The 11,009-nt window shown below is 44.7% G+C and overlaps 1 protein-coding gene across 1 annotated transcript in view; it reads right to left on the bottom strand.

Moving 5' to 3' along the window:
* The window catches only part of LOC119308919, a 13,208-nt gene extending 2,469 nt beyond the window's left edge, over positions 1 to 10,739 (bottom strand). Inside the window, exon 1 of the mRNA XM_037585076.1 lies at positions 10,647 to 10,739. Within this exon, the coding sequence (XP_037440973.1) occupies positions 10,647 to 10,739 (93 nt within the window). The remainder of the gene's footprint in view (positions 1 to 10,646) is intronic.
* Between the last annotated feature and the right edge of the window lie 270 nt (positions 10,740 to 11,009).

The following is an 11,009-nucleotide window of genomic DNA, read 5'->3' as shown; positions in this document are numbered from 1 at the left end:
GGTTGGGTTTTTTTGACAAGTGGTGGGTGGGTGAGGTGCGGAGAGAGAGAGGGGTGGGGCCGGGCTGGGAGAGAGAGAGAGGGGGAGGGGTCGGGCTGGGAGAGAGGGGAGGACAATTTTTTTTAGAAGAGACCTCTTTGCCATCAGCCAGCGGATGGCAAAGGCCCATATCTTTGCCATCAGCCAGCGGCTGGCAGATGGCAAAGAGGTGGGGCTACTGGGCCGTTACAGCGCCGTCATCCATTGGGCACCACCCACTTCATTGCCATCTGCCAACAGATGGTAAAGATTCTTTGCCATCTGCTGGCAGATGGCAAAGAGGTGGGTTGACAGGCCGTTACATCACTGGACCCCTACCCACCTCTTTGCCATCTGCTGGCAGATGGCAAAGATTATTTGCCATCCACTAGCAGATGGCAAAGAAATGGCTGATGGCAACCATGTTCTTTGCCGTCTGTCAGTTCTTTGCCATCTATTTTTTATAAGCAGATGGCAAAGACGTTCTTTGCCATCAGCTGGCAGATGGCAAAGAGCTGGCTGATGGCAAATTCCCAGTTTCCAGTAGTGGTTCACTTGCCAGTGCATGGCCACTTGCTCAAGGGCTTCCATTTCTCCTTCACTCATAGAGTCGTAGGTTCCGTCGTCGTTGCGGATCATGGTGCACTTGTTTGTGCACTCAAAGGACTTGTGGCCTCGGCCGCCGCATGTGAAGCATTTGAAGGAACTTGTCTTGATGGTCTCATCGGTTGGGGTAGATGATGATGAAGCTTTCGGCTTGAAGTTGCTTGTAGTAGGAGGACGACTTGAGGTTGTCGAAGCTTTCTTGTAACTTGACTTGTCGTCGTTGCTCGTAGATGGCTTTGTTGAGGTTGAAGGTGTTTGAGTCGTTGAAGCTTGATTGTTGGAGAAGCCATAGGACTTGGATGAAAACTTTGTGTACTTGAGGTTGTCTTGCACTTGGCTTTCCGCTTTGGTGGCTTGGTGCACGAGCTCGATGAGGTTCGAGTATGGTTGGAATTCGGCGATCTTCTTGATAGGATGATTGAGTCCATTCAAGAAACGTGCCATAGTTTGCTCATCATCTTCCGTGACATTTGCTCTTATCATGGCAATCTCCATTTCCTTGTGGTACTCTTCAACGCTCTTGGTTCCTTGCTTGAGGAGTTGGAGTTTCTTGAAGTGGTCGCGGTTGTAGTAGTTGGGCACGAATCGTGCTCTCATGACATCCTTCATTTGCGCCCAAGTAGTGATGGGTGGTTCACCTCTTGTCTCTCGGCGCTCAATGACTTGTTCCCACCAAATGAGGACGTAGTCTTGAAATTCAAGGGATGCCATCGCGATCTTCTTTTCTTCTTCATAATTGTGCAAGCGGAAGATTTTGTCAACCTTCAATGCCCATGATATGTACTCTTCGGGGTCATTGCTTCCGGTGAACTTGGGCATGGTGAACTTTAGCTTGCCATATCATTGCTCTTCATTGTGTTGGGGTCGGGGATGATGACGCCCATGTCGTTGAGGATTGAAAAACTCATGTTGCTCTTGACGAGGAGGGTTGTCGACCTCATGTTGCTCTTGTCTTGGAGGATTTCCGTTGTGTTCAAGCTCTTGTTGAACTTTATGTTCTTGGTGAGCTTGTGGAGGAGCTTGTCGAGCTTGTAGAGGAGCTTGTCGATGCATGCATGCTTGGTAAATCCTTTCTTGAGCTTCGTCGCGAAGTGCTTCTTGATGTAGACGAGCTTGTCGGCCTCGGTTGGCTATGTCATGACTGGAATCTCGAAGGGCACGTTGCGCCTCAAGTGCTTGAGCTTCACAGAGTTGTTGTTCTTGTCATTGTGCCTCGGCATCTTGTGCATCTTGGTGTTAGCGCGCTCGCTCCTCTTGTTCTTGTTGGCGTTGACGTTGCCATTCTTGTGCTTGCGCGAATGTAGCTCGGTTTTGACGATGTCGATGCTCTTGAGAGTCGGTGTAGTGTAGAGGGTTGCGGTTGGCTTGACGATCTTGACGCGCGGCACGACGAAGAGTATTCGATGTCGGGGTACTTGAGCCAGAGATAGTGTCGTCGGAGTGTCGACTTGAGCGGCTCCTTCTTGAGTAGGACCAAGTTGTAGAAGAGTGGTTGACCGACAAGGCACGAATCTCGTCCATCCTTGCATCATTCTCGTGCTTGTGTTTGTCGAGCTTGTTGTCGAAGTAGTCTCTTGTGCATTGCTCGGAGAGTCGCAAGTCGGTGGCAAGGTTGTCGATGCAGTCACTCATTGCTAGTTGCTCTTGATGCAAGGCTCGTTGCATGCCAAATAGGTGTAGCTTGGTGACATAGTTGTTCACATCGTCGTCGTTCTCAAGGGCTAGTAGGTTGGTAGAGGAACTTGGCCTATCCATCATTTCAAGCAAATATGTGAGTTGGAGAACAAGAAGAACCAATACCAAATGTACCTTGACCGATGTTGAAGATGGATCAAATATCACTCAATGTATAACAAGGAAATAGCACAATTGGTACCAATTCTTGTCGGTTTCTCACACCTACACAAGTAAAAGCTTATGGTCGAGCTTGGTTAGGATGGTGGCACAAAATTTGATGCAATTGTAAGTGAGCTTCAATAATGTTGGAAAAGATTCACAAATTTGCAAATGCAACAAGTAGACCAAGCAAGTAGTGGTACACGGAAACACACACACAAATAGATAAGTGGGATTGCGCAAACCAAAAATGAGCCAAAATGTGGAATCCATGAAAATGCTCTTGTTGCACAATACTAGAGAGACACTAGCACGATTGCACAATAGGCGGATACGAACTTGTGCACAACCTACTAAGCAAAAATGCAACGACTTCTATCCCAAGTATGCTATATGTATGGTATTCCAATGGTATGATCCAAGATGATCGAGTATGACAATCTTAATGTAGTATGATGCTAAGATTCTTTCTTATAAGCTCCTTTGCTTATCTTTCCCTCTTTGCGTAAAAGCTTGTTTGGCTCTTTCACTTTTGAGCTCTTTTCTCATGCAAAACTTCACGAACCAAGATAGCAATTGTCTATGCGATGACAACTTTGTGACACAAAAGATGATACCAAGATATGTACCGCTATGATATGGTATGTATGCAATGGGAGGTATGATCACTAATGTGCACAAGTCATGTTGCTGGCAATACTCAATGGCTAGTCTCGATGGGTAAGCAATGCAAAAGTAAGGCTATGGGGTTATCAATGCAAATGCAAGCAAGTATGATGATATCACAATACCAAGATGATACCAAAATGATGTAGCCATTCATAGTAGTCCTTGGCGCAGATGAGTGGCGGTGATGTCGATGTCGAATCTTTCCTAGTTAGCCAAAACACCGTAGGAAATGATGAAGCACAACTCAAATTCTCAAAGACTAAAACGTGTCAAACGTGTCGGAGTGCGGAACGGGTATGCGATGGTGGTGTATGTGGGAAGCTGTGATGGTATAGGTGTGTGCAACAGGTGGTGGAAAGTGGAGCGATGGTGGAGGCCGAACTGAAAATTTTCAGTTTTGTCAGGGTTTAACGTACGTCCGAAGTTGCCGGTTGTCCGGTCGCCGGATGTCCGGTGGAGCCCGGTCGTCCGATGCCTGGGCGATTCGGGCACGGGATGAACAGCTCGATTTCGTGGAGGAAGATGGTGGAGAGGTCAAATTCGAGCGATTTTGTGGATGGAAAAGGGTGGAGAGGGTGGGGAAAGCTAGATCCACACGTGGCAACACAAATCCATGGATCAAATCCAACAAAACTTCATCACACCAACAAATCACAAAAAAAATTGGGGGCTATTTTTGGTGGGGATTTTCGGATTTAGGACAAAATCAACAAAATCAAGCTAGAAAACACGGGGTAGGGGCTCCAAAAACATGATCAACGTGGCTCATGATATCAAGATGATGTAGGGTAGAGCCCTAGAGGCCAATCTTTCATGTTTGGAGGGGAATCCTACCAAGAACACGAAGAACACGAGGAGAATCACGAGGGGAAACATGAGAGAAGCACTCAAACCAACAAGATTCGATTACACATGCGCTAGATCCTCGAAACACAAAGGGAAATACACGATCCGAATCCAACAAAGGACGATACAAGCGGTAACCGGTTCTTCTTCGTGAGGAGGTCTTGATGGGGCCACCCAAGAGGGGGTCTTGAATCCAAGGGATCTTCTCCGTAGAGGGGCCGCGGTCTCTCTCGAGGAGATGATCCGTACGGATGAGCAAAAGCTATCCTCACATATGAGCTAAACCAATGCTAACCCTGACTAGGAGGAGGGAGAGGTCTATTTATAGTCTTAGTGCAAAAGAGGGGCGAAGTGAAGGGGTACATGGGCTTCGGCCTGAAACTGTGCGCATACAGGTACCGGACGTCCGCTGGGGACCGATCGTCCGGTGGCTCGCGGATGACCGGACGTCCGGAGGCATCGGACTTCTGCTAAATCCGTTCTGTGAAGGAGACGCTGGACGTCCGGTGACTTCGGACTTCCGCTAATTTTGGCTCGGGTGCGGATACGCCGGACGTCCGGTCCTTGTCGGTCGTCCGCTCGCTGGAGAGTGTGGCCAGTCGTCTGGTCCCGGCCGGACGTCCGCTCGCTGTAGCCTGGGACATGGCCAGGTTGGGCTTCAGGCGCTGGACGTCCGGTCCAGACCGGTCGTCCAGTGGTTGGAGTTTCTTCGGCAGCTCTTCTTCTTGTCCTTCTTCGCGTCCATCTTCTCCTTCCGATCCGCCTTGCTCCTTAGCTTCTCCAAGGTACCTAAGTATGCAAAGTGTCTTCGTTTGAGGTAGTATCCATGTCTCATGTTCATCGAAGTGGAGTTGTGAGAGGAGAGATGTCACCTCGGTTTCGAGAGCTCTTGCATGTGCTCGTGTCATGGGTCCACTAGGCACTTGGTGAGACGATGGTAGGTCCATGGGGATGACCTTGGGATGCTCCGCATCATCATGTATGGTGGACAGTCCCTCACCAATTTTTCAACCATCGTTGATGGTCGCTAATCCTTCTTCCCCTAGTGCATAACAAAGTTCTAGCACAAAGAGAAGAAGGAGAGGCGACCCCCACGACAACAATCGGCATTCTTCTTCTCTCATATATGTATGGAGCCCTGACAGACTTAAAGTCAGCTCGAAATGTCGTTTAATTCTCGTTCTAGCAAATTTGGGGCACTCAATATTTCCTACATATTCTAGCACAAGTCATGCTTAAATTCACAGCAAAACCCGGCATGACCTTTGCTAAAATAGGACATATCGAGCGCCTGAAATTTGCCGGAATGAAAATGAATCAACACTCCACAAAACATAGGCCACTCGGATTTTCCCACATGAGCATAAACTGGTGCTCATTGCATTTCAATGGTTCAATATTGACAAAAACATTTCAATATATTTTTACTCTAGTTCTACTCTATTCAACACCGAGGAGTAGAGAAGGAGGAGGTTGACTTTTAGCTCACCGACTCGGGTGTAGAGGAAGTAGAGGTAGCTCGAATGACGATCACTCCAAGGAGACACGACCCTACAAAGCCTACATATTCAAACACTTCATGGGACCGTGCTCATGATTCATGAACACTTCATGGAAGATAGTATCATGCTCATGCTCATACATTAACTTGCTAAATGCCTTGTTATTGTGCCGTATTTGCTTTTTTTACTATGAGCTTGCGAGTACATTCAAAGTACTCACCTGGCGTGTCATGCCAGGTGCACGAGAAGCCGTACCAGGAGTTGATGTCATTCGGTTCGTCGCGATCTAAACCGTGTCCCAGCAGTGTCCTTGTGGAGTGGAGTCCCGCTACTTTGGTGTTCCGCTGCCGAGTAAGAGTTTCCTTTATAGTCGAGGCCCCCGAGTATCTTCTAAATAATGTACATAAGTGTAGCCGCACCGTGCTTGCCGCTTGGCCTCGACTGTTGTGTAATATATGAACCTATATATCCGCAAGAGATCAATAAAATGGTTGTTTTCTGTACCAAGTTGTTGTGTGTTGCCAGAAGACTTGATCTCTGGGCTGACAATGCAAGGTAAACCGGTTTCTCTGAGCCGGGGTGCCACAATTTATTATCCTTTACTTTGTTTTTGCAATTTATCAATCTACCATTACCAGATTTGATCCTTGCAAGTAACGAGTTCAAGGGGATTGACAACCCTCTTGCCCGTGTTGGGTGCAAGTATTTGCTATTGTGTGTGTGGATACTATTCACTAGGATCTGCGTGGTTCCCCTTTTGGTTCGATAAACCTTGGTTCTCACTGAGGAAAATACTTATTAGCTAGCTTCACCATTCCTCTTCACGGGAAATCCCAACGAAGCTCACAAGTAGCAGTCCTTTGGGAATTTATGCTTATAGACATATGCCTTTTGGTTTATGTAATGTACATGCTAATTTTTCCCCCTCGGAAGCACATCAGTGACTGACCAAAACTATCATCACCGACCGGCCAACTGGCACACTAACAGGCCAACTGGCCGGTCAGTGTTGACAATCTCATCATTGACCCCAAGACACTGACCGGCCAAAACTATCATCACTAACCGACCAACTGGCCGGTCAGTGTTGACAATGTCATCATTGAGCCCAAGGCACTGACCGACCAACAACATTGACAATGTCATCATTGACCACAAGGTACTGACCGACCAAAAACCAGTCGGTGATTATATGCTTTGGTCGGTCGATGTTGTTTGATTCTATAGTAGTGTTTAGTTTAGTTTAGTTTAGTGACACTATGACTCGACCACATTGATGAAGGAGATTATGTTCCTTACTTGAAGTTCATTATAATTATTCCTTCAAGATCATTTATATTTTGATCTATGTGAACAAATGATGTGCAACAATGGTGTATCAATAATTTAGCAATTCTTTCCATGGTTAACATACCAATGTTAAATCATGGATGCCGATATCTACCACATGTGTGGCACGATGACCCCTGGACCGAACGAGTCGTTTGATCGTAGGAAGGCATTGATCGAACAATCGATTGTCGGAAGCATTCGACCAGATAAAACCCAACCCGAACATCCTCTCATCATGGCCTACAGGCCTTTCGGTATGGAAAAGATACAAAGAAATAAAAGGCACACTTGCCTTGTTTTTGGCTGTGACTAATAAAGGCTAGAAATTGCCGTGCTCTGGAAAAAATTGCAATGGTCCAAAAAAACTAAATAGTTCAAAAGAAAAAGTCCAAAATAAACTTGTTCAAAATTGCATTGAAAACAATATACTACTAGAAAATCCCCAAAATGGTTCAAAAATATCCTTTTAAATATGCAAGTGGCACAAACGAAAAAGTTCAAGGAAAATAAATACATTTGCACGTGGTGGCAACAGAAAATGTAGACTCAAAAAATGTACAGGGTTTTTACTACAATACATGAAGATGTGTGGGGATGAATAATTGCCATGGCGGTGTAGTGACATTTGCCATGTCAACAAAAAAAGATGAAAAATTCCTTACATTTTTGCTGTATCAACAAAAAAAGATGGCAACAGATGAAAAAATGTACGTGATTTTTACTAAAATGACATGCTTTGTAATGGCATTTTAAGTTTTATTTGCCATGTCATGGAAAATGTTGTAAGATTCTCCCATGGCAAAAATTGTTTTGTTGTTAAACAATTCAAAATTGCCATGGCAAATGCATACTCAAAATAGCCATCTTATGCGTAATAAAATTGCCATGCATGTGAATAATAACACAAAACAAATAAACAATTCAAAATTGCCATGTCAAATGCATACACAAATTGACATGCTATTTTTTATCAAAATTTCCATTTGCGTAATAAAATTGCCATGCATGTGAATAATGACACAAAACAAATAAATGATTCAAAATTGCCATGGCAAATGCGTAATCAAAATTGCCATGCTATTTTTTAATCAAAATTGCCATCTTTTGCGTAGTAAAATTGCCATGCATGTGAATAATAACAGAAAACTAATAAACAATTCAAAAATTGCCATGGCAAATGCGTACTCAAAATTGCCATGCTATTTTTATCAAAATTGCCATCTTTTGCGTAATAAAATTGCCATGCGTGTGAATAATAACACAAAACAAAATAAACGATTCAAAATTGTCATGGCAAATGCATACTCAAAATTGCCATCCTTTGCGTAATAAAATTGACATGCATGTGAATAATAACACAAAACAAAATAAACGATTCAAAATTGCCATGGGAAATGCATACTCAAAATTGCCATGCTATTGTTTTTATCAAAATTGCCGTGTTTTGCGTAATAAATTGGCATGCATGTGAATAATAACACAAAACAAATAAATGATTCAAAATTGCCATGGCAAATGCATACTCAAAATTGCCATGCTATTTTTATCAAAATCGCCATGTATGTGAATAATAAACCAAAACAAAAAAATGATTCAAATTGCCATGGCAAATGCATAATCAAATTTGCCATGCTATTTTTTATATCAAATTTGGCCACTGCGTACCCTCCTCGTGGCCCTTGTTGCCCGACTGCCATGTTTTAAGAAACTTTCACAATTTGTCGTGTTTTATAGAAGGCCAAAAGGTACATTTGCCATTTGACGATGGTCCCAAAATTTATCGGCCAATACATGTTAAAGTTACCATGGAAAAAACACATCATAGTTTCGTAATCTATACCATCACTTTTTTTGCCATGGTGTTTGAATTAAATTTGCCATGTGACAATGGTCCCAAAATTTATCGTGTCAATACATGTGAAATTGCCATGGCAAGAACACATCATAGTTTCATGAAAAACGATATCTACATTTATCTACTTTGGTGGCATCTATTCCACATACACCAGGATGCATCTATTCCACCAAAAAAACACATCATAGTTTCTGTAAACTATATGTAAACAAAGCAACACCCTATATTACACAAAAATTGCCATGATGTGTGAATCTTAATATCAAACTTAGAAAAAAAAACTGAAATTTGCCATGGAAAATGGAGGCATGGCAATAAGTTATGATGGCAAGAACCAGATTAGATGTGTGATGTTCGCATGGCAATTCATAAACCAGGAGCTCCCTAGACAAAAAAAATGTCTTGTACAAATGGCATGGCAAATTAGTGACTTGCTACACCATGCGAAACGGCGGGAAAAGGAGAGGGAAGGCACAATGGCTCACAAAGAGCTCAAATGCGAGCTCAGTGAGCCTCCGGGCACGGACGTCGGGCACGAAAGTGGCGCGGGGCAGCAGCGAGGATGCAAAAAAAAACATGGACGAGATGCCTGTCATCACACAGCACGAACGACGAGATGCCTGAAGAGGCGGCCTGCGTCGACCATGGCCGCCGTCGAAGCCCTGAAGAGGCGGCCTGCGTCGACCATGGCCGCCGTCTGGGACTTATCATTTGGGAAAATCATTCTAATTTGAAGTGATCATGAATTTGCTTCTGTATTATCTATTCGACATAGTATCACGATGCACTAGCATGTCTATCATACATCAAAGGTCAAAGAAGAGTAATGCATCCATAAACCATGGTCGAAATGTTAACCAAAATGCATATAACTCCCTAGTCAAGCTTGGTTCATAGGATGTCATGGCTTGCCTTGATCAGGGTAGCGTTCAAAGGCTTGCTGTTCTTCACCACAAAGCAAATCCTTGTCTGGATAAATTGAATGAATCCATTTTTTTAAATGACCATAAAGGCCAACAATACAATACTTAGGCAGCTCCCAAAAAACACCACTTTGAGGAGGGGTTCAAATGAAAAATATCGCAAATCATTTGTGAGGTCAAAGTTTGGAGTTGTGGTTTAGGAGGTCAAAGTTTGGTCAACAAATGATTTATTCCCATTTAAGCAGAATTTCCAGAACGGGCCACGCCGGTGGCGTATTATACGAATACGCCAACCAGCGTACCTTTCCAGATTATTATCTTGCGAGTCACTGGCGGGTGGGGGCCACAGGTTCTATTTGAATTGCCTAGGCGCGGAAACAGAGTAGCGACGGCGCGGCGGTGATGCAGCCGTCGGCGGCGACGGGAGTGAGCTCCGGAAGGCATATGGCGGCGATACATGTCTAAGAGGCGACGGCAGCTTCCTCTCCGGCCGCGGCGAGGTTCGCATCGACGGGCTGCAATGCAATGCAATCGAAGGCGATACGCACCGTGGGAGCTCTAAGGAGAGGATCCAAGGCATGTAGGTCGACCGAATGGAGCTCACACACTCAGATGAGATGAGAATCGAGAGATGAGGCGAGAAGGAAAACCGTTCCTTGTACAAGTACAGTATAAATGTCAATTGTTCAGTTTCGTCAGATAGAATACAAACCCACTTTCTTCAGATCCTTGTACATACACTAGTATAAGTGGCGATGCTATCTGAAGAAACTTTCTTGCTGTACTACGTAGACACTAGCTAGTGCTTACAAAAAATAGCCGAGAGCAAACTAGCTCAAAAAAACCACAGTGGCTATCTGAATGAAGAAACTAAGTGAAGAAAACCACTTTGATCGTGCAGCGGTGCTCTCGATCGGCTTGCCACCCCTATTTACCGACTTACCGCTTTGGTGTAGCGGAGGATGGGAAGGGCGCCCCGTTGCGTAGCCGGACCTATATATACGATCGAAAAGATTGCGCCCCGCCTAGTTCATCCCTCCTAGTCCTAGTGCATCAAACACAACAAGCCTTGCGCTTCTTCTTCTTCTTCTTCAGGTCACCACGTCGTTGTTTCTCAGGTTCTTTGAGCGCCGCCGCCGCCGGCCCCGCCATGGATCCTGCTCACCCGAAGGATCCCCCGTCTGTGCCTATGTGATGGTCTGAAAAACTTGTATAAATGCCCTGTGTGTTCTATTTTGGTCCTGAGTTTATAACTCTGTTAACTGGGGCGACTTGATGTCGATCCCCCGTCCGTGTGTTGTAAAACCTGACGCTGTGAACTCGTGGTTTCAATCCTGGTAACTGAATCTTCCCTCTAAAAATGTAATCAATGATCGACTGCCTGCCACAGAGCAATTTTTTTTTTTGAACCGGGCATAACCC

Source organism: Triticum dicoccoides, chromosome 5B, assembly GCF_002162155.2.
Source record: "Triticum dicoccoides isolate Atlit2015 ecotype Zavitan chromosome 5B, WEW_v2.0, whole genome shotgun sequence".
Taxonomy (NCBI): Eukaryota; Viridiplantae; Streptophyta; class Magnoliopsida; order Poales; family Poaceae; genus Triticum; species Triticum dicoccoides.
This window is presented reverse-complemented; position numbering and strand designations above follow the sequence as displayed.